Below are 24,248 nucleotides of genomic sequence, written 5' to 3' on the forward strand. Positions count from 1 at the left end.
GCAGTATTTCCCCTTTGCCTTCTCCTCCAAACAAAAAGACTATCTGATAAACTTCCTTGTCTCCTATGACTCTTTTCATGAAGAGGAACTTCACAGCAACCACAGTTAGGACAAGGTAAAAAGATCAAACCTCATTGCTGTCACCTCTAGAAGAAGGACCAGAGTCTTCTGAGGGAAAAGCTCTCGGGTGCCCAGAGGCTCCTGGGGACAGGCCAGGCCCTAGGACTGTGTGCTGGGCATTCACGTCCAGCTGGGAAGACAGATGAGGCTGGTGGGGCCTTCAGCCAGTTCTGTCTCACGGGTTAAGCTCTGGAAACGAGAGCACTAGACCAGAGAGTCCCTGCCGCCGAACCCACGTGTCCTGAGAAGGATGCTCACTTCAGAGCAGATCTGAAAACACAATATTGAACCTCTGCTCGCCAATCAGAGTGGTGCTGCGCCTGCAGAACACCTCAGCTTAGTTCTTGAACCGTGTCTGTTCACAGATATGATTGAATTTCCTGCAAAGAGAGAACGGTCAAATTTCACAAGAAAGCAGCTCATGAGTAATCAAGAAAACCGAAATTTGAAAGCAAACTGGCTGAACCACGTAAGAAATGGATGGTGGTGGTGGTGGTGCCATCAAGTATGACCCTATGAACAAGAGATCTGAACCCCGTCTTATCCCGCGCTACCCTCACACCTCCTGACACACTAGAGCCCACTGCAGCAGTCACTGGTCACTCCACTTGGTTGAGGGCCTCTCTCTACTTTGCTGACTCTCCAATCACGATGTCTCTCTCCAAGGAAAAGCCTCTCCTAGCAACATGCCGGAAGCATGTGAGGCAAAACGTTTTCATCTTTGCCTCCAAGGGGCACTCTGACTGCACTTTTCTCCAAGACATATTTGCTTATTCTTCTGGCAGTCCATTGGATATTCAGTGCTCTTCTCCAACACCACAGCTCAAAGGCATTAATTCTTCTGTCATCCTGAACCACTGTCCAGGCCTCAGATGCACAGCAAGTGTTTGCAAAGACCATGGCCTGAATCAGAAGCACCTTAGTCCTCAAACTGACATCACCGCTTCTCAATAATTTGGAGAGGTTCCTGACTACAGACTTTCACAGTGCAGTGTATCTCCTGATTGCCTAACTGGCTAGTACCAAGAGTATTGATTGTGGATTCAAGTAAGATGAAGTTGTTGACAGTTTCCATCTTTTCTTCATCTATCATGATGTGGCCCTATCGGTCCAGTGGTAAGAATGTTTGTTTTCTTGACATTGAGATGCAAGCCATACTGAAGGCTGTATTCTTTGATTTTCAAGTGCTTCAAGTCCTCTTCACCTGCAGCAAGCAAGGCTGTGGCATATGCATGATGCAGGTTATTGATGAGTTCTCCTCCGATCTCGATGCCATATTCTTCTTCAGAGCCTAGCTTCTCTAATAATTTGTTCAGTGTACTGATTGAATAGGTATGGAAGGAGAATACAATCCTGATGCACTCCCTTTTTAATTTTAAACCATGTGGTGTTTCCTGCTCTGTTCACACAACAGCCTCTTAGTCTAGGGATAGGATTCACATGAGCTTAATTAAGTGTTTTGGGATTGCCATTCTTGTCAATGTTAGCCAGAACTTGTTATGATCCACACAGTCAAATGCCTTTGCATAATCAATAAAAGCATAAATAGACATTCTTCCGGTATTCCTTACCTTCAGCCAGGATCCATGTGATATCAGCAATGATATTCCTGGAGCCATGGCCTCTTCTAAATCCCACTTGAGTGCAGTTCCCCATCTATGTGCTCTTCTAGCCCTTTTTTAATGATCTTCAGCAGCAATTTGCTTGCACATGATATTAATGATACTATTCAAATAGTTTCCATATTCTATTGGATCATCTTTCTTGGGAATGGGAACAAATATGGCTCTCTTCTAAATCTGTCGGCCAGACAGCTGTCCTCCAAATTTCCTGGCAAAACTGGCAGGAAATTTGGAGCTCACAGTAATATAACTTTAATACAAAGAAACTCATCTTAAAAGGCAGCCTTCTAAGGGAGCCTTGGTGGCCTAGTGGCAAGAAGCTGCACTGCAATCCCAGAGGGACACGGTTCAAATCTACCAGATGCTCTGCTGGAGAAGGAGGGGCAATCTCCTCCTGTACCAGTCAGCCCCGATTTGATGGTACACACACAAAATATAATAAAATTAAAAAATTGGGGGGGAAAGGGGTAGCCTTCTGCTCCCTCTCTTAAATTTTAATAGAATTCAACATGTTTAAGCCATTCTTCTGGACGAGGGTCTCGGAGACCTGTAGGAGGGCCCTCAGGGAACACAGGTTCCCAGCACCACAGAAGTGGGTGTGAGGTTCCGTGAACGGGACAGAAATGGGCATCGTCTACATGGGGAGACTTGGGGACACTCTCAACCTTCCCTCATCGTGTTACTGGGATACGCTGGCCACTTCCAAATGAAGCCTCTTCTTAAACACAATGGCTGCCTACAGGGTTACTCCTCAGCGGGGGTCTTTGCTGACGGACTTCCTCTCACAAGCTGCTAGCTCGGACCCCAAGTTGCAGCTAGTCAGAAGCAACACAGATCCACAGGGGTGCTGGATGCTTACTGTGATAAAAACTCATCGTTTAAAAATGGAAGAAATCATTCCTGGGCATTTGCAATGAGATGTGTGAATGAGCCTCATAAAGACCATGTTTAAGAATCACAGGCACACTTCGAATCCATCAGATGCTCTGCTGGGGAAGGAGGGACAATCTCCTCCTGTACCAGTCAGATCTGATTTGACGGTACACTCACACACACACAAATAATAAAGTAAAAAAACAAAAACAAAAACAACCAAAAAAAAAAAGAATCACAGGCAAACACCCCCACGGTCAGGTCACGGGCTGGGTGGGTTCATTGTTGACACGCCACTCAGGCCTGCAGATCTCACATCCAGCCAGGTGGGGGCACTGTTCGGTGAATGGACGTTGGGCTCAAGCTGTGAACACGCTTGCCAAGGGTTTGTGAACATGTTTCACAGCACTAGGTAATAGAGAAGAGCAGGGTTTCTAAAGGCTTTACTGTATTACAAAGCATGTGACTTCACGGCAGTATAAAGACTAAAGCATGTCTTGGTAAGCGCACGTAAGCCGCTTCAGGCACATCTCTAAATACTAAAGAAGAATGCAAACCAAGCCCACCGCCACTGGGTGATTCCAACTGGGAGAATCAATCCCACAGGACAGGACACAGCAGAACTGCCCACAGGGTTTCCAAGGCTGGAATCTGGCTGGAAGCAGAATGTGTCATCATTCTGCCAAGAAGCAGCAGGTACATTTGAACTGCTGACTTTGAGCTTAACATTCAAACATCAGGATTCCCAAATGTTAAAGGATATAGGGTTTCTATTGCCAAATCAGACTGGCCCAACCGCTTATAACAAAGCACTTGCCTTTCTGATAAGAGAGCTGTGGCTGGTCCCCAACCCCTGTGGCATACTATTGCCCTGGCTGTGTCCACTCACCCACATGGCACAGTGTGACCCTGCCCCTGAACCCCACTGTCCTGGCTGTGTCCACTCACCCACCTGGCACGGTGTGACCCCAACCCCAGTGGGGGACCCCACTGCCTTGGCTATGTCCACTCACTCACATGGCATGGTGTGCTTTCACCTGAGTTCGGCAGTTGCGACCCCAATAACAATCAGGACGGGATGTTACAGCCACTAAAATAAAAATTTAAAAAAAAAAAATTAGACTATATATATATATATATAGTCACAGACAAGTTCAGCTAACTAAACTTGAACGTAATTCCAAAAACAAACTACAGTCAAAGTGCCAGGGTGCTTGCTACTCACAAGAAATCCCTGCCTTACAGAATTCTTAATTCTAACCGTCCACACCTAACACCCATCAGTGTATCTGAACACTGCTCTTCCCAAGAGGAGGTCAGGAAAAAAATGCATGCAATGGATTTTTTTAAAAAAACTACATATGTTCCATGCATTTGAAAAGAACACCGTGATGGGCAAGACTGGTTGAAAAACTTGTCCACTTGGCAAGAACATGAAACTTAAATCTGATGCCTCAGATGTGGAATCATCCATAGATTTAGGGGAACTGACCAATCAGGACTTAATGGGTCTTAAAGAAAGGAAGAGGAAGAGGGAGAAGGCGTCAAAAAGCTTTATGATGAAAGGACCCATTGGGGTCCTTCGGAACTAAAGGAAGGGCTCCAGCTGCTTCAGTGCAAAGCCGGCTTTGCAAAGTCGACAGGCAGATTGAGGATGCGCTGAGATGCTACCACCAAACAGAAGAAGAAAAGAATGGGACAACGCTTACAACTCTTCTGAACAGAAAGCTCTTCCTCAGCAACAGGGATAACCCAGAGGGCCCAGACACTTCCCAGAGTGGAGTGACTGCAAATGCACCTGCCAAATCACCCAAGGTGCCCAACTCGTCACCATCAGAGTCAATTTCTATGATGTGCATTTTTTACAAGTTTGAGGATTTGATCTGTAAACTTACATCTAACGTTTCCAAGCCCTTAATTTATAAGTTATAAAGCCCTTAATTCTAATGACTAATTTACAGAGAGAGTAATAATGAGAAAAAAAATGGGGTACGTGACTTAAGTTGGAGCTGATCATCAGAGCCCCCAGTTGAGGTCGGGGACCACCTACAATTCCTTTAGACTACAAAGAGTCAGGAGAGGAAGTTTAATATAACAAGCCCAACCTAAGAAATGAAGGCCCTCCAAGAGCCCACAGGATGTCACCCTGGATCTCCATCTGAAGAGATACTCTGCCCTGGTTAATGTCAGCTGCCTGTGCGAACTTTCCAGACACCAGGTGGCTGCTGCCTGCAAGGGGGAGGTTCTCACCTCCACCAAGGGCTCCGCACGCCGCCAGGTGTGCTCCTGGCCAGTTGCTCCTTTTTGCTGGGCCTGCAGCTCCTGGCCAGAGCGGAAGAAGCCACACTCAAGCAAGGGAGCTACAGGGTCTCCGTACCTGGCAGCTCGGAGGCGGGAATGTTCTGCCGATACTGGTAGGCCAGCTCCCGGAAGGTGCGCAGGCCACAGCAGTAGCACAGCACCGTGTTTCCCGTGATCCTGTAGTCTGCGGACAAGAGGGACTTGTGTGGCAACCGGCTGCTCTCTGGGGCAAAATCCAGAGCAGCGTGGCTTTCTAACCACAAGGAAGGCGCAGCCTTGTCCCAAAGACAGGGACAGACAACTGGTGGGCTTTGGGAAAACAAAAACACGAGCAGTCTCGAGCGCGACTTAGTTCCTAAGAAAAAGAATTTCCCAAAGATGAAAAATCAACTTTTTACTGCACTGCAATCCCAGAGGTGTGCGGTTCGAATGCTCTGCTGGAGAACGAGGGACAATCTCCTCCGGTACCAGTCAGACCGGATTTGACGGGACACACTCACACAAAAAATAATAAAATAAAAAATAAATTGAAAAGAAGAAAAATCAACTTTTTAAATAGAAAACAAAATCAGGGGAAGCGGTGGGCAGGAAGAAAAGTGCAACACGAATGAATGAATGGAAATCCAAAGTCTCTGTAAACTTTCATTAAAATAAAAAAAAAATCAAAGTACTGAGAAAAGCTGGAAAATTCTTTTCCTTTTAAAACCCATCTATATAGGGGAGCTCTGGTGGCCTAGTGGAAAGGAGCTGCAACTACAATCCCAGAGGCGCACGGTTTGAATCCACCAGATGCTCCGCCGGGAAAGGAGGGACAATCTCCTCCTGTACCAGTCAGATCTGATTTGACGGTACACACACACACACACACACACACAAACCCGTCTATAAAGGAAAACAAACCAAACAGGACAAGCGAAAAGCTCTGGAAGTCCTATGCCCACAAATATAAATGTCCAAATGGGAGGATGTGTAATACAGTTGGACCACAGATGCTAGGAGAGAACACGACTACACCACACAGGACAGAGCGCTCACGCAGACTGGAAACAAACAGCCACAAGCCTACGGCCAGGAAGGGCAGAAGTCGCACGCCGGCAGGTGGCTCCTAACTGTGTGAACACATCCACTTCCACTCGTCATCAAAGGCCGGCCAGCCAGGGCACTGCTGCCGGTGCTCACAGTGCACCTCTCAGGCCTCAAGCAGCCCTGTGTTGTCTCTGGGTGGGTGCAGGGGGGCTCTGCCAAGCAGCCATGGCACAGAGTGAGCCAAGACAGCCCCTGGGAGGGCAAAGTGCCCACTGCACGCACCACTGACCTCAGCACAAGGTTATCTTATGGTGGCAATCTTTCAGATTCAGAGAACTGCACGTTCAATGAGCACAGTGCTGTTTAAAATCGGAGGAAAGTGGAAATTACGTAAGGATCTTTAATGAATGAGCCGGTGATAATCTCATGACACAGACCTCTGCTGGCACAAAAAGGGACCGTGACACACCATGGAGTAAAAACTGAGGTCACTACACAGCTGAGGGGGGATTCTGGGGGTTCCAGAAGCTTCTATGCAGAGGTGGGCAAATGATCCTAACGGGGCTGGGATGGGAGTCACCAAATGCCATCTCTGTCGGCAGTGCTGGACAGAGGGACAGATGTATAACCACCGCTGTGTCCTTACCATTTGTGTTTTACTTTGTGTGAGGCACAAAATTCTCATGCAAGCTTCAAGGCTACTATCAAGTCAAGCACTAAAACACAGCTGAAACAACAGGGCCGTTCAACCACCCAGAAGACACTGAAGCTGCCAGTTGGCCGTCAAGTCTTTCTTCTCTAACAGTCTATGCCTTATACTGCTGCCCTCAAGTGACAAAAATCTTACTTCACAAACTGCTATGTGTGCACAGACGGGCTGAGCCTACACTGGGTGACGGGAACATCCGGTCTCAGGACTCGGAGCCAGCACGGGGAGCTATGTGACATGAAGCAGCAGAAGGATCAACGACAGTTTAGTTTTTTAAAAACACATAAGGTCTAAGAAAAACCCACTAATGTCTGATGTACGTGCACCCAGTGACGCACGTATGGATAAAGAAATTATGATGCGTTCACACAACGGAGTGGTGTGCATCACTAAAGAAAAATTAAGAAAGACGGTCCAACACGGATGAATCCAGATGAAATTATGCTGCGAGACATAAGCCAGTCACCAGTCTGTCATGAGGCCTCTAACAGAAAATGCTAAGGAAAGGTTTACAAACACACAGAATCATGGTTCAAATCCACCAGATGCTCTGCTGGAGAAGGAGGGGGCAAGCTCCTCCTGTACCAGTCAGATCTGATTTGATGGTACATGTAAAAATAATACAATAAAAATGTAAAAAAAAAAAGTAGTTGCAATAAATACATCATTGTAAATACAAAATTCAACAAACACACAGAATCACCCTTGGAGAGTTACCAGGGAAGAGAAAGAGAGGAGAGGAGAAAAGGAATTAGAAATGGATTAAGTTGGGCAAAGGGAAAGGGAAAGGCATTAGCCAATGAGTCTAACAGACACTGTAATTAATGAATCAGTTGCAATTAATGTTCTAAAACAAAACATGCTTGAATGAGTGAAAAGCCAGGAGGATCTGTAAATTTCCACTCAAATAAAAATAATATAATAGAAAAATAAAATACACAGTAGTCCTATGTACTTTCTGCTGCTCTCTGCCTCCTGTGAGGAGTGGCTAGCTCATGCTCACTGCTCTACGTGAGACAAAGGCACCCCAGGAGCTCCAGCATCAGGGTTGGGGGTAGAAGGTGGGGAGGCAGCCAGGATAACTCTTACCGGACAACAGGAACACCCCCCTCTGCAGGGCCACCAGGCTGTCAGTCAGCAGGCTCTTCCACGTCAGGCCCCGAGCTGCCAGGTAATTCTGTAGTGGAGAGGACAGAAGCAGAGGAGTGTGTGTAGAGACAGATGCCCAGGCAACTGAGGCATCACCAGTAAAGTGGACCTGGAGGGGGCACTGTAAAGGGCCAGCCACCCTGAGGCCATACTGCCCGAGTGGATGACCAGGCTCTTTGCAAGTGGCCTCTTACTGCCAGATGAAGCCTTGCCTTAGAAAAAGGAAAACTATGGTCAAAGAGCATCAGATGGACTCATTTGATATCCAGTAAATTCATATGTTAAAAAAAAAAGTTCAAGAATTGACTTTCAAGTATAAACTCTCAAACACTTATATCAGTCAAGATGGTTGGGAGCAACAGACTGACACCACAAAGAAGTTGTTTACCGGAGAAGCCCGGAGCACAACTATTCAAAGCCTTTGGAAACCATCAGGAACCCTAGCAATGTAGAGCATTTTGAGTTAGTGTGCTGACCAAAAGGTTAGCAGTTCAAATCCAACAGTTGATTTGTAGGAGAAAGATGGGCAGCCTTCTCCCACGAAGGCTTTTGGCCCTAGAAATACAATGGAAGGTTGCCACAAATAATGACTGACTCAAGGGCAGTGGGTTTTTGTTGAGGTCTTCGGATAAACATGTGCTTTGTTCCATACAGAACATGAAAGCAGAATGTTAATGTTCCAAGCTCACCACAACCACTACTTGCTTGGCCTCCAAACAGAAGCCCACCTGTCAGCTCAGCAGAGCAGAGGCGTATGGGACAGCGAGACATCTCAGGGCCATGCGGGCTACCAAATGGGAGAGGAGTGGGCAGGAGAGGGAGGGACCCAGGGAGAGGCCTGGGCACCACCTGAAGGGCACAGAGGAAAGGCCCTTTTGGAGCCGAGACACACTTATGGGGCTGGACTGCGGGATCGAAGTCACGGGTCAGAAGCACCAGCCCGGCCCATGTGGTCAGAAGCAGGACTAACTGCGAGCTTGGCCCAGTCGCCCCATGGCCATGCGTAGCCTCACCCAGGTACCTTGAGGATGTCCGACTCGTAGTTGTTGTTGTTCAGCACACCATCCAGACACTTTTCCCCAAGGTTGAGCTCTGTGGGAAAAAAGCAGCCACGCTGTCACTCTTTAAGGACACTGCTTGGGCTGGCAGGTAAGACGACCATGCTCCCCCCTCACTACAGGTTCTGGCGCAAAGAGGGCTCAGTTCTAGAAAGTTCTGGTGACAGAGTGCCTGGCAGGGACTCGTACTGGAAAGCCACAGCAGGCGACACTACCAGCATCGGTGTCCGTGGCTGAACAGAGCCCACACGTTGAATGCTGTGCTTTCTCCAAGCCCATCACTACTCAGTTCTGAGCTAACACGGGTTGGATACTTCTAGAACAGTGAACCAGGCAGGTCACCAGGAAAAGGCAGTCACCCCCCTCCTCGCTGTTAGCCGGGGCACACCCACCCTGTTCAGAGGGACAGGACACAAGGGAAACAACAGATGACAGGCAGGGGAGGAGGGCAGCCTCACCACAGAGTGGGGCCAGGCAGCCGAAGCAGCCGACACGGGCACAGCCCCAGTACAGATGGCAGAAGGGCTGCAGGCAGGACGCACCTGGGGACAAAGGAGGGCAGTCAGGTCCAGCGTCTGCAGAACCCAGATGGAGCCCACCTCCCAGCTAACACCGGAGGGGTGTTTGACCCACGGAGACCCTCACCACTCCGCACATGCGCACTGCCAGGCAACATGGCCATGATCGGAAGGGCCACCTCCCCTGGCCCAGGCGTGGCTGCCACGGAGCTTCCCTCAGGATCCAACTGCCCAGGTGACGTGTTCCAGGCACACCTCACACTCTGTCCTGCCTTCCCTCACTGCCAGAACCACTCGCTAGCCGTGTTCCCTCACCTCTGTCAGCATTACTGCCGACGCTTCACATTCTACAGAATGTAATACAATGATGCGATATTTAACTAAGTGATCTTTAAGCTTTTTTTTAAGAAAACAAGACATGCTTTGAGAAGCTGCACATCGTTTTTACACGGGGGCCACACTGATCTCCCTCGTATTCTAATTTCAGAAGACACACTGCTGAAGTGAGCACACCATTTAAATGTCTGAGAAGCCGCGCTCCCACTCACAGAGGCCCACAGGCCCTGAGGTGTGGGGGTGAGTGCAGGACAGGGCACTCACACTGCTGGGGGGCCACTCGGGGGTCCTGCTCGCGCTCCGCTCTGCGGTCGGGCATGGGCTGGAAGCAGCAGGTGCAGACGGCATGGCTCCCCTGCGCCGGGCACACATAGTCCTGGGTCGCTGTGGAGACACCGCAGCCAGGAAGACCACGGGAAACAAACAGCCATCAGGTGAAGTCAGAAAGAACACTGAGGGTTTTGCAAAGAGACAAGTGGTGCGTCACCACCTAAACCAAGTGGGTGTCAACAGACTGAAAAATAACTGAAGACTGTGCTTTGGCTAAGGGTTGTTAGGAAGATTTCAAAGGTCGGTGGAAGCTATTTTGCTCCTTCTTGAAAAAGAAGGGGCAAGGCCCACAAAGAGTGTCACAAAATATGTGGCAGGTTTCCTTCTGCTCGGTGAGACAACTCCACCCTTAAGACGGACAAGGCAAAAACCCTGGTCTGCAACCAGGGTCATGGCGTCCATCTGACCAAATCCAAAAGTGGACACAGTTTGCTTTCTTGGTCCCCACCTAGAGGACCAGGAAAAACAAATGGTGGCCTTTCCAGTTGAGGGGAGGCAGAGAGGGATTGTCAGAACACAGTGGCAATAGTCCAGCCCTCACATATAGCCACCGTGGCCAGCTCAGGCCACAGAAAGCACGCCAGGTCAAGTTCAGCATCTCTTATGTGTGAGGGCAGAGAAGCAAGTTGTTGACAGAGGAAGCTTTTGGAGAAGAAGCCACCAACCTGGGAGGGGGTGGCCTACAGCTGAAACCTGAGGCCCAGATCCAGGTGCGGAGTTCCGTGCACCTGTTGACTCACCTGCCGGGAGGCTGGCTGAAGTGGACGGGGCATCCCCAAGGGCCTGTGGGGTCCCCTGTTCGCTCTCTGGCCCCAAGCAGGGCAGCTGTTGTGTCTGTCTCCTAGACTCTGGGCACTGTCTGCACACAATGTACGGCTGACTGCAGGAGAAATGGAGTAGACGGGGCTGTCCAGGTGGAGGTGGTGGGCCACACACACATGCACATCCCGGACAAGGGCACGTCCACCCACATGCACATCCCAAGGTGGGGCAGTTCCCCAGCTGGGCCATGTGCTGGCCTGGGTCAGGCTGCCTGGGTTCTGGACACAGACAGACAAGGCTCCCGGGTCATTTGGAGGAGACACCAGACCTGGGACCTTTCCCACAATCGTGTTAAACTACGCCCGGCCCCTTCGTCACTTCTGGCATTTGCTGGGCCTCATTCCTTTCCTCCTCAGATCTACTCTTGCTTAGATCTCGGCAACTTCATATACCCACCGTCTCACAGGTGCTGGCACAGCCTTTTGTCCCTGTCAGAAGAGCTTTCTCAGGCCACAAATGAACCAGGGGAGAGCCTGGCCCAATCACATACCAGCTGCCCCTGACTGATTCCCACTCAGGAATAATTTCCAGGGCCCCAGAACCCATCTGGTGGCCTAATGGTAAGAGGTCTGGAGGCCTACTGGTGCGCTGGGCCTCCAAGGCACGTGGTTCAAATCCACTGGCTGATCCTCGGGAGAATGATGGGCAGCAGCCTCCTAGCAATTACAGCCTCCAAACTCATTCAAAGCTCAGTCATGTTTTGGTTCTGACACAACGAGTTTCTAGATCTTTACTCTATAGGGCACTCCAGGCAAGTAAAAGGGTAGTGATGGAACTACAGAGAAGGACCGGTACCCAACACCTGCTTGAAGACACAACAGGCCACTGAGCCAGCTGAGCCGTGACGCGTCCTCATCAAGGGCAGGAAATGCCACATCACCCATCAGTCACTCCTTCACCAGAATGGGGGGGCCATGAGGACCAAAACCCATCTCGCCCACTTTCAGCAGTCTCCCACCACACTGCGTTACGGTCCCCACCCCACTCCATGCCGCGAGGGGTCACCTGATGTCCGAGGACTCACTGTCCACATCGGACAGCTCCAAGAGGTCCTCTGAGCTGCCCTCTTCGTCGGAGAACGACCTCCTGACCTTGGGCTGCAGCATGTCCTGAGTGATCTTGTTCCTGGCATCCATGCTCCGCACGTCCTCCTCGGAGCGGCCCTTGTCTGGAGAGGAGAGGAATGGCTCAGGGCGGGTGCGGCCGGGTCCCTGACGTGGGCCTGGGGCCCGGCAGCTGGGCTCACCTGGGTGCTGGGTGAGGTAGGCCTCCACCAGGTTGTTGAGGATGTGGTTCTTGCAGATGCGCTCCACCAGGCAGCGGCACGTGGGGCACAGCGACGAGCGCTCCATCCAGCCTGAGTAGCAGGCCGCGCAGAAGGTGTGCATGCAGGGCTGCAGGCTGCGGGGGGAAGAGGGGCTGCGGGCTCGGCACGGTGGGCAAGGGGGGCCTCTGTGCACAGGCAGGGGGTGGGCTCCTCATACCTCACGTAGATTCCGACATCCTACCTCTCCTCTCACTTCACCCCGTCCTCTACCTTATGTGAGGACCCTGGTGTCCCCTTTCCTTAGTCCTCATGTGAGGACCTTGGTGCCCTCTCGCTCACACCTCACACAGACAGTGCGCAAGAGTGGATCACTGTCACCTCACAAGACAATCTTGTCACCCCCTCCGCTTGTTCCTCACATGAAGTCCCTGGCACCCTCTCTCTTACTTCACAAGTAAATCCTGTCACCTCATCTCGTAACTCAGGTGAGGACCCTGGAGACCCCTCTCCTTGCTCCTCAGGTGAGGACCCCGGCCCCCCTCCCTGTGTACCTCACACAGTCGTGCAGCAGCTCCTGACAGATGATGCAGGTGAGTGTCTCCTCCATCTTGTCCGGTTTCACAGCTGCAGCACGGCCGTCTTCTCGGCCGGCTGGGACGTCCTGACAGAGGTCTGGCATACGCAGCTGAGGACTCGGACCAGGTTGTTCCCCGTCTGGCAAAGGGCAAAGGGGGGGGTTAGTTCCAGGAGGGGAGGAAATATGCTCAGGGTCTTTCCATTTGGTCAACATCTCTCGAACAGGCCCAGAAATCCCCGAGGCTGCTAGAAGCAGAGAAAGGCCTTGCTGCACAGACACAGATGATAAGCGTCACGTCAAGCGGCACGTTTGCAAGTATTCTGGTTCTGTATGAAAGCAACTGTTAACGCCACAGAAAAGAGGTTCCGAATGCAGTACGACGACTAGGTCATGCGGATCAGCTGCCAAACAACTGTATTATGTGCCACCAACTTGACGCCGACTCACAGCGGCCTCATGAACAGCGTCTGCCCAGCACAGGCGTGGCCTTCCCATGGCACTCACACAACCCAGGGACCTCGGTGCTGCTTGGCCTCACCTCCTTTCATCTTCTTTCTCAAGGGTTCCCAGTCCTCCTGATCCTGCAGCTCCAACAAAGATGTGGCCGAGCCCTCTTTGCCGGGGAGTGTAGACACAAAGCTGGTGGCTTCCTCGTCTGCCACGGCAGCGCCACCTCTCTGTGCAGGGAGGCCTGCTGCTCCAGGCCCTGCGGGAGAGGAGGCAAGGTTCTGTCCATCTGGTTGGGTGATGTTTCAACATGTGAAGTCCCATCAGTTCTCACACACAAGAGGGCACAGCTATGAATAAACTAGGCTTGATCCAGTTTGACCCACATTTTCTTTCAATTAAGGGTTTGAGATAATGAAGTGAAAAGAAATAATTCCGACACATCATGGTGAGAAGCTCCCTACCAACAGAGAAGCAAGAGAATGCAGCGTGCCCTTTGGTGCTAGAGACTCTTGCACAAGCCAGACCAGAGCCTGAGGGAGCAGCGGCCACAGCAGAGAACCAAAGACCTGACATGAGACAGAGTGGACCTCGGGCCTGTTACTCCACAGAACCAGAGCTAAGAGCCTTGGACCAAGCGCGCTGGAGGAATGATTGGGGGGAGCCATAACTGCAGGACTGAGAGCCTTATTCCACAGCCTAAAGCCATGGTGAGGCTAAGACTGAGGATCCAGTGCTGCTATTTCAGAAGTTGTCCTAAGCAACTGTATTCTGCTACTAACCTGAATTATAGCCTTTTCACTTCCCTAATATAGTTCCATGCGGTCTGCAGGCTATCACCACAGATTTCAGACCCAGTAGAGGAGTGAGATTGGTGTTGGGATGAGTAGAAAGGCGTGAAAACATGGGGGACATGTCTGACTTTATTTCTTTTTATTTATTTTATTATTTTGTGTGTGAGTGTACCGTGAAATCAGATCTGACCGGTACAGGAGGAGATTGTCCCTCCTTCCCCGGCAGAGTATCTGGTGGATTCGAACCGTGCGCCTCTGGGATTGCAGTGCAGCTTCTTGCCACTAGGCCACCAGAGCTCCCCTATGTCTGACTTTATGCAAACTGGTTTTGTGTTGACAAGGACAGATTCCCGTTATGGAATCAGTGAAGGTCAGATACAGCTGTCAGCCCGTGGCTCCTGCTCTTTTTACAGATGACTTCCACGGGATATAAATCACTTCTCAACAAAGCTGCACAGAAATCATGAATAGCGGATTCTACCATCATTTCTCTGTGGATGGAATGAAAGCGCTGTATTCGCCACTATGAAAACAGCACCATGGAGAATCTTTGACTACACACACTTGAGTACTTGTGCTGTCCCTCTGTCTCTGTAATAACATAGAGCTCAGGACTAACCCCAGCCCATCAGACCCAGCAAGAGCCACGGCACTCAGTCTCACCAGGCTCAGAGGGGAGCTCCTGCCCCACAGAGGCAGACGGAGGCTCCGTGGACGAGGTAGAGGCCGTGTGGAAGAGGTCTGATGTGGATGTCGATGGCTGTGGTTCCTCAAAGCACGCTGGGGTGGTGGATGGCGGGGGCGGGGCCCAGGCAACACCACCACTCCCTGCTCCTGAGGTATCTTTGGTCACAAGAAACACATTTTCCTTATTTGCTTCTGTAACAACAGAATGAGGAGGAGTTCACCCGTAGGGTCTGCTGGGGTACCGCTGCTTCAGCAAAGAATCCAGACTGGAGGTGAGAGGCAATCCCCATAAGAAGATCCACTCCACAGCCGGGAAATGTACTCACCAGAGGAGTCCCGAGTGATGCCTGGCTTCTCCTTTAAAGATTCGTAGAGGTATGCCACATCTGAGAGGAAACAGATCGGATCAGAGGCTCTCTGGGCCCACAGGTGAGAACCTGCGTCCCCTTCTTGCCTGACATCTCCCGCCAGCCACTTCACAACCACAACACCTTCTCTAACAATTCGGAATATCTGGTCAGTATCACAAAATTGGCCGGGTAAAGAGATTCCAAAAGAAGTGAAGGAAACCTCTTGATCAATTATAAAAAAAAATAAACCTTAGCAACAAATGTATGGGATCAGGAGGTCAACTTGGAGAAGACACAGAGATGGCAAGATGAAAAAAAAAAATCTATGTCTTGTTTACACAGTTCCACATAAAAAAAAGAGCTGAAACATGATCCTTTACTATGGCAACATGCTGGCGTGACTGTTGAAGGTGACCTGGGGAATATATGTCCCCTTCTTCCTTCCCTTCAATCATCTGGAATCTTTCTCTCCTGACCTTTGTGAGGAACCCATCACCACTCCTCCTACACTATTTCTCTTCCAGAAACATAAACACAGACTCTTGGAGCTGGGAAATCTCCATGGGAGCCAACACGGTCTTTCTCTGTAGAGTCTCCAAAAACAGAGCCATCCACGGCCCGTGGTCAAGTCCACTACCCTGCAAGGCCTTCTACACTACAGCCTGACACAGCCCTGCAGTCCTGTCCCCCACTAGACAAGGACTTCAACTCTACAGCCTGACCCAGCTCCGTAGTTCCATCCACACCACGCAAGGCTTTCTGCACTACAGTCTGACCCAGCCCCACAGGTCTGTCCCCCTACTAGATAAAGACTTCTAGTCTACAGCCTGACCCAGCCCCACAGCTTTGTCCCCCCACTAGGTAAAGACTTCTAGTCTACAGCCTGACCCAGCCCTGCAGTGCCGTTCCCTCCCCACCCTGCAGAGCCTCCTATGTTCCAGCCAGACCCAGCCTCGCGTCATCTGATTGTCACTGCTAAAATCCCTAAGCATCTCCAAAGGGTGGCTGAGGTTTGCACTTGTCACCCTTGCACAGACTCCACGTGGAGGAGCCTGCACCCCTGCAGCAGCAGCCTGCACCCCTGCAGCAGCAGGAGGCCCTGTGGTCTGCTCTGGGGCGGGGCTGCTCCCTTACTGTGCTCTGGCTCATTCTTCCTATACACCACGTAGATGACGTCGCCCGTCTGCAAAGGACACGTCTGCTTCTTGACGATCTTCAGCTTGTTAATCACCGTCCCGTTGGTACTGCAAAGACGACAAAGCCACACATTTAAAACAACTTGGATAGGAAAACTATGTACCATATCATAAAGAAGTGTCAGCATATCAAGTAATACATATCAACAGATTTATATTTATTTGGGTGGTACTGCGTTGTTTTGTTTTTTTTTGGTACTGCATTTTTTATAGATCAAAAGTGATTAAATAAATAGCAAATTCCTCTAATTTGACCAAATATTTTCTAGCTGCAATAAACTATAATAAAGTGATAAAAAAGCAAGCAAACAAACAAACAAACAACAACCTTGGAAATAAAAATTGTTTCCTTGCTCCATGAGGAAAGGAGTTTGTTATTACCACTTAGAAACACTAAAATGTTCAAAGCGATGTAAGTATTTAAAAGGCAGGCACTCTACAGTTCAAATATCCTCATCAAGAGTCTGAAATGTCCTCTGGTTCATAATGCCCAACTATCCTAATTTTCTGCCTCTTCGGTCCTCAGGGGCCCCTAGCAGCTCTAGGCCCCTCCCTCCTCGGTCATAACTCAGTTCAGTCCACAAATGAGCAGTCACCCCGCAGAGACAGGATCCAAGGAAGAGCAAACGCAGTCACAGAAGTAAAAGTGAGGAGAAGGAACATCACGGTTTCTTGCCGACCCTTGAGCAACATAACACAAACGTGGCATAAATCAGCAGTGGCTGCTGTAACAAAGGCGGAGGCTGGATACAGCAAAGACTCACCACCCTCCAGCTGTGCAGGTCAGAAGTCCTGAGAGCAAGGCGTCCACAGCCCTGTGCTCCTGCTGGAGGCTCCGTGGCTGTTCCAGCTTCTGAGGCCCCGCGTTCCTCAGCTCCATCTTTAAAGCCGTAAGCGCTCGCTCTGCCCTCCGCTTCCATCATCACAACTCCTTCTCAGAAGCACCTGCTTCCTTCCCCCCTCTTATATAATCCTACAGATTATTCTGGGTCATGGATAATTATAATCTAATAGATTATCCTGGATTAAGCGGGATTGTTGTTAGGTGCTGTAAAGTACAACCCAGAGCATCTCCCTGACCAGCAGATCTCAACCCTGTCCTATCCTGTGCAATCCTCACAATCTATGACACCCTAGAGCCCACTGCAACAGTCACTGTGTCAATCCATCCAGTGGAGGGTTTTCCACACACATCATGCAGATGGACCCCCATATAAATACACGGATCCCCGACACGGGTAGCAGCAGAGTTAAGGCTGCAAGACAGCAGTGTGAGAAGGGATCAACTGGCCGCCGCAGGACTGACATCCACCAGCTGCCCCCACAGATTGCTTCCTACTACAGAATGAAAAAGGAGGATCAGTTCTTCCTGACAACATCACTCCCCAGCCATCTACCTTGAGACTGACACAGCTCCTGAGCAGAACAGAAATTCCAGACCTCTAGCAGGAATGTACACCCTTGACCATGACCTGTTATTGCAAGGTGACCCCAGGCAAAAGGGAGCAAAATGCTGCCCAGCCCTGTGTCATCCCCATGATGGGTTACAGCTTAGATTGTTGGGGACCATTGTGAGTTACAGCTGAGATTTTCAGAAGTAAACAGCCAGCCCTTTCTTCCTAGCTACACAGCAATCTGCAAGCCCTCACTGACAGATACATCAGGATTGAGCACGAAGTGTGCAGAGCGGGAAACTAATCGAGACTGCTATGAGTTTTTACATTCGAATATGTAATTTTTTTATGTATGTGCATTTTTTTTTATTTTTTATTATTTTGTGTGCGTGTACCGTCAAATCAGATCTGACTGGTACAGGAGGATATTGCGCCTCCTTCTCCGGCAGAGCATCTGGTGGATTCGAACCGTGTTCCTCTGGGATTGCAGTGCAGCTTCTTGCCACTAGGCCACCAGAGCTCCCCTTGTATGTGCATTTTTAGTTACACATTACAAATGGATGCACTTTTTTTATTATTATTTTTTGTGTGTACCTTCAAATCAGATCTGACTGGTACAGGAAGAGATTGCCCCTCCTTCTTCAGCAGAGCATCTGGTGGATTCAAACCACATACCTCTGGGATTGCAGTGTAGCTTCTTGCCACTAGGCCACCAGAGCTCCCTTGGGTGCATGTATTTTTAACATGCAGTAGGATCAGGAAAAGCTTTTCACTTTCTATATACTATTTCTAGTGTGCAAAAATTTAATAACTAAAAAAAGGAGGTAGTCTTATTTCTGAAACATTCTTATTTTCTTTTTACTATATTCATGGAGTGAAAGATACTAATGTGTAAGTGGCAACTCACTGTGCAACCTATTCTCAAAATCGGAAGACACAGCCGCTAGTGCACTGAGAACAGATTTAACTCTCAAGATTTAGAAAATAAGCCACAACTTTTTCATTAAAGTGTCTTTTCTTGCTTCTCAGTCACAACACTTAGCACACCCCCATTTCAAGCTGGGCTCCCCAACGACAAGAGGACGCGGAAAACGTTCACAGGGCTCACCTGGTATCTTGCAGCAACACCTGACCAGACTTTTCATCCACTGTGATCTTACAGTGATCTCCAGAGACCAACTTGTTGCCAGGGAATGAAAGGTCACAACCTAGAACAGGGCAGGGGAGTGATTAGATATTATGATTGGTATGATGATGAACACACTGTCCCTTATTCAAACAAACTATGAAATTGTTGGGATCCCCATTCTATGCATCCAAAGGAATAATCGAGCAAGGTATAAGGAAATAAAGAGCATTTTAATATTAAGTCAAAATAAAAGGGCCAGGTGCTGTGTCCTTGACCTCTGCACTGCTAAACCTGATGCCACCCCACTCTGAAGTATATAAAAAAATCTGCAGAAACAAAAGATGGGCAATCTTCTCCTGTGCTATTTGGCCTCAGAACACCCACTGAAGGTCAGCAATGAGTCAGTTCTGAGTCACTAGCAATGATTATAAGGAGAGAGCCTATCAAGGACATACACTCTGTGTGCATATACAGCCAGCCTGATTAGTATCATTAAAATTTTTTTAGGACATAAGCAATTATTATTTATTTTTTTAAATTTTATTATTTTGTGTGTGTCTGTACTGTCAAATCAGATCTGACAGGTACAGGAGGAGATTGCCCCTCCTTTTCCAGCAGAGCATCTGGTGGATTTGAACCACGTATCTCTGGGATTGCAGTGCAGCTTGTTGCCACTAGGCCACCAGAGCTCCCCTGACATAAGCAATTCTTTAGTCTTCTATTCCTTTGTGTGATCTTTGAGCAATTCTTTAGTCCTCTATTCCTTTGTGTGATCTTTGATTTAGCTGCAATAAAAAAAGAATCACAAAAAACAGGATTGGGCAAATGATTATAGGTCTACATATGCACATAAGACCCTACAAAAACAGAGGAAGAGGACTATAGCTACATACATTATCATTTATTTGTTGTTGTTATTGTGTGCCATCAAGTCAGAACGAACACATAGCTGACCTTCTAGTGGGTTTTCAGAGGCAGTACCCTGCACAGGGGGAGACTGCCCATCTTTCTCCCATGGAGCAGCTGATGGATTAGATCTGCATACCTCTGCTTTGGCAGCCCAATTCCTTCCCCCTATGCCACCAGAACTTCATATATAATCATTTAGAGCCTCATTAAATGCAGAAGGAGGTGGTGGTGTTTTTTTAAAAAAAATTATGATTTTTTTCTGTGTGTACTGTCAAATCGAATCTGACTGGTGCAGGAGGACATTGCCCCTCCTTCTCCAGCAGAGCATCTGGTGGATTTGAACTGCGTACCTCTGGGATTGCAGGGCAGCTTCTTGCCAGTAGGCCACCAGAGCTCCCTAGAAGGTTTTTAAATATCTAATCATGATAGCAAGCAATGACCATATAGAAAAAAATAACAAGAGACAAATGAGAAGAACGTGGCATGGAGGTAATAAAAAAGTCTGGACACTTCACCAAAGAAGAAACACGGACGGCAGAAAAGCACAAGAAAAGATGCATCACTGGTCATCCGAGAAGTCAACATCAAACCCACAGAGAGATACCACCACACAGTGCTGTAATAACAATGGCCAGCGTTTCCCACGTGAGAAGGCTGTAAGCTCAGCTCCATTCTGCGCCCTTTCCATACATAATCTCACTGAACCCTCACAGCAGTCACTTCTGAAGTAGCTACAAAGGCAGCAACTACTTTCCAAATTGTAAAAATAAATCCCAACAGCCCTACAACAAAAACCAAAGAAAGAAAAGAAAAAAATCCATACTTGAGGATTTCAGACTAAAAAAAATAAAATAAATGAAATAAATTAGGGGTCTGCTAGCCCAATGGTAAGAGCTGTGCTGCCAAGCCAAAAGCATGTGGTTTAAGTCCACCAGGTTTAAGTCCTTTGTCCTCCTCAGGACAAAGAAGAGGAATCCCCTTTGTGATTTACAGCCTCAGAATTCCAATGGAAAGTCAGCTGTGAGTCTGTTTGGGCTTGACGGTCCTGGGTTTGGTGGCTTCTAAAAGTGTTTGAAAATTCCCATTAGTTGGCTTAGGTGGGTATCATGAGAGCCTGGAAAACCGCAGAGGTCCTGAGACAGACCACATGGGTCCTCCCTCTGGCACCCCCCCCTCTTATCACCTACTAGTTCCTCCTTCTTTTGTAACCACCTCAAAGACGACTTGCTGTGCGGATATGAGGAGATTATGCACGGGAAGTGCTCTGAATAGCACTGTGTAATGGTTCTCTGAAAACCTGCTGAAGGGTCAACTAGAAGTTGGTTCCAAAGTGATGGGACAGAACAATAAAAAAAGAAAGGCGCCCTGGCAGCCTAGGAAAGTCATCAAAGTAAAAGCAAACCCATTGCTGTTGATACCAACTCAAGCAATTTTATCAAATACACCTTAGGCAAGTGAAGGGGGTTGATCAAATGGCCAGATTTTCATCCTGAGACCAACAGCAGCAAACCTTAAGGTGTTCACTGTGTGCCCTGGTACAACTCCTTAATCCATCAAGTAACAATAAATTGAGTAGTTCTAAGAGAGGAAGCGGGAGTGGCGTCCACTTCCTAAACAACATGCTTCAGAAAAACTGTATGAACTGGTAAACGTATGAACTGACGGTTGTAGAGGGGCTTCAGGCCTTTTGTTCACAGGGTTGCATGAGTCACGCGCTACTGGAAGGCAAACAACAAAAAGAATGTATAGTGGTCTGGTGTAGTGTAGCAGTCTGTGGGGCTAAAAAAATAGTTATTAGAGGAGTTTTGGCGGCCTAGTGGCAAGAAGCTGCACTGCAATCCCAGAGGGACACGGTTCAAATCCTCCAGATGCTCTGCCAGTCAGATCCGATCTGATGGTGTACACACACACACACACACACACACACACACACACACACTGGTTATTAACTGCTCTCATGGTGAAAGAGGGCAGTTTCCTCCCATCAAGATTTACAGCCTCCACCACCAAGGTTCAGGAGATAATTCTAAGAGCTGGAGGTCTAGCAGCAAGCAGAACAAAATAAAGAGACTTGAGATCTTGTTTCTTTTTCAATGAAGGCATTTATAGGTATCATCTTTCCTTCCAGCACTGTTTTATCTGCATCCCGTAAGTTGATATTTCATGTATTTTTTTTCTTCTCCAAGTACTTCCTAACTTCCGTTTTTCAAAAAACTTATGGGGGGGGGTGGGTAGAGAAAAACGTGCAACAATGAATGAATGGAAATCCAAAATCTCTGTAAATGTTCATTAAAATAAAATTAAATTAAAAAAAAAAAACCCTTATTGGTTATTTAAGAGGGTGATGTTTAATTTCCACATATGTATGAATTCTCCTTTGGAAGCAGGAGTGGCATTCACTTCCTAAAACACATGCCTCCGGAAACTCCACGAACTCGGATAAATGTCGATAGTTTAGAAGGGGTTCAGGCCTTTTGTTCATAGGGTCGCTGTGAGTCTTGCTCGACTCGAAGGCAGTCAACAACAACAACAACATGAATTCTCCAGCTTTCCTTCTGCCAACGATGCCTAGTTTCAGTCCACTGTGCTCAGAAAATACGTTTAGTAATAAATAAACTGGAGAAGCTTGTATTCTAGAGATTCATTTTCTGCACCAACTTCATAAAACTGTCACGATGAGGACAAAGTAAAGGGCATGGAACACTTAGAAGAGGGACTGGCAGGCAACTCAATAAAAGGCAGCTAGCTCTTCTACAGGAATGCATTCCACTGGAAAAATTGGAACACAAGGCGTCCCTGCCCCATGGCCTCCCAGCTGCCAAGTGGGCGCCTTCCGCCGCCGCCCATCCCGCCAGGGGCGGCCCCTCCCCTCCTTTGCCCTTCGATCAGGGCCCCCCTCCAAACATCGGCGCCCACTTTCAACACCCGTCGCCTTTCCCATTCCCCACCCCAGTCCTCGGGCCCCCATCCCCGGCCCCTGGGCCCCCTCCTCGATCCCCGGGTCCCCAGCACCCGCACCTCTTCTCCGCCCGATGGTCCACTCCCGTTTCCACAACAGGATGTGCGGCTCGCCCTCCTCTGCACCCAGGCGGAGGAGCTGGCCCCAGACCGCTCGCCTTCCTCGGGCTCCTCCATCTGGACTCACATCTAACACACCGAGACGCCAGTGAGCGCTGCCCACCACACAGCCGCCCGCCCGCCCGCCAGTGGGTCTCCTTCCCCGTCGCCCTTGCGGCTCCGAGGCCAAAGCAACACCGCCTTGGGCCGGGAAGAGACGCCGGCGGGGAGGCGGGCCCGTCCCCCGCGGCTGCAGCCCGTCCTCCCCGGCCAGCCCGCCCCAGCCTCGCCGCCCGCTCGGCTCACCCCTCGGCCCCCGCCGAACCCGGAACCGGCTGCAACGCCGCCGCTGTCAACACACATCCCGGTTCCCTCAGCTGATTCGCGGGGCGGGGCGAGCGGCCTCCGCGTTCTGTGATTGGGCGGCGGCGGCGACCACCGAGAGCGGCAGCTAGAGCGGAGGTGGTAAAGACCATAGAGAGTGTGGGCGTGGAGGCGAGAGGTGCGTGCGTAGACTGGAGAATGAAGACGCCTTCACCATCTTTGATGCTGTCCCGGCTCCCTTCGTCTTTTCAGGATCAAGGAAGGAGCGGCTGTGGGCGCCATGTTAGGTTGGGGCAACAAAAAAAAAACAACCCTCGCAGCCTGGTCGATTCCAACCTTAGAGTCGGTGGTTGAATCCACTATCCGCTCCTTGGGACACTGATATGACAGCCGACTTTCATAAAGCTTTGGAATCCTTATGAAGACTATCTACTCTATCCCACAAAGTCACTATGAATCAGAATCGTTTGGAGAAACAAATGGCAAATACACACGGGTTTCTATCAAGTCCAGGTGGTTTGTCCTTGAGGGGAGGTTCAACCCAGGAATGAGACAAATCACGTGGAAATGACTCTTGCTGTCACCGGTCTCATTTCGGTAGTGAAAATGGCAACCCAGTGAGCTCTGGGAAGACGAGCCTGTACCTCTTCAAGAGGCCGGTTGTGGGATCAGCCCCTTGACCCCAAAACTCAAGAGGCTGGAGGCCTAGTGGCCTTCAAGTATGGATGCCCAAGGTGGTCAGTGTTAGGTTAGGTTAGTGGACTTAAAGAAACAATCAGAAGGAGAGAAAGCTTAATGCAGCTTTATTAAAGGGGAAAGGGAGCTCCCAGGTGAGTTCCGCACCCTGCAGAGGCAGAATGGGAAGTCACACTGTGAACTTACTGGGGAGGATTTTTAGAAACAGTCTTTAGGGAGGGACATTCCATTCTGATTCACGAGCCACCTGCTAGCTTGGCTAGACAAGCAAGGCCATTTGTTCTTATCAGCAACAGGCAAGGCCATCAGCATTTGAGTTCTTAATTCTTCCTTCTTCTCTTTGGCCCCTTTTGCCCAGATTAACAGTCAGGGTGGGAGCTTGGCATAAACTTTGATGTCTCTGTTGTTGATTGCACAACTCACAGCAACCCTAAGAACAAAAGACCTGAAGCCTTTCTATAAATATCGTTATTTCTCTAAGTTCATATTTTCCAGAGGCTTGTGGTTTAGGAAGTGGATGCCACTCCTGCTTCCAAATCTGTTTTAAACTGGGAGCT

At 49.2% G+C, this 24,248-nt stretch overlaps 1 protein-coding gene across 1 annotated transcript; it reads right to left on the minus strand.

Moving 5' to 3' along the window:
- Positions 1-457: 457 nt before the first annotated feature.
- On the minus strand, positions 458-22,749 carry CHFR (checkpoint with forkhead and ring finger domains, E3 ubiquitin protein ligase). The gene is given in 18 exon segments (XM_006900978.1): positions 458-500; positions 3,633-3,705; positions 4,993-5,100; positions 7,741-7,828; positions 8,822-8,892; positions 9,317-9,400; positions 9,977-10,096; positions 10,783-10,922; positions 11,870-12,032; positions 12,111-12,265; positions 12,683-12,845; positions 13,247-13,414; positions 14,613-14,828; positions 14,963-15,022; positions 16,121-16,230; positions 18,685-18,784; positions 22,633-22,722; positions 22,725-22,749. Coding segments are annotated over 18 exon segments (1,977 nt in total).
- Positions 22,750-24,248: the final 1,499 nt, after the last annotated feature.

The sequence above is a fragment of the Elephantulus edwardii genome, unplaced genomic scaffold (assembly GCF_000299155.1).
Source record: "Elephantulus edwardii isolate Elephantulus edwardi_28Jun2011 unplaced genomic scaffold, EleEdw1.0 scaffold00304, whole genome shotgun sequence".
Lineage (NCBI taxonomy): Eukaryota > Metazoa > Chordata > Mammalia > Macroscelidea > Macroscelididae > Elephantulus > Elephantulus edwardii.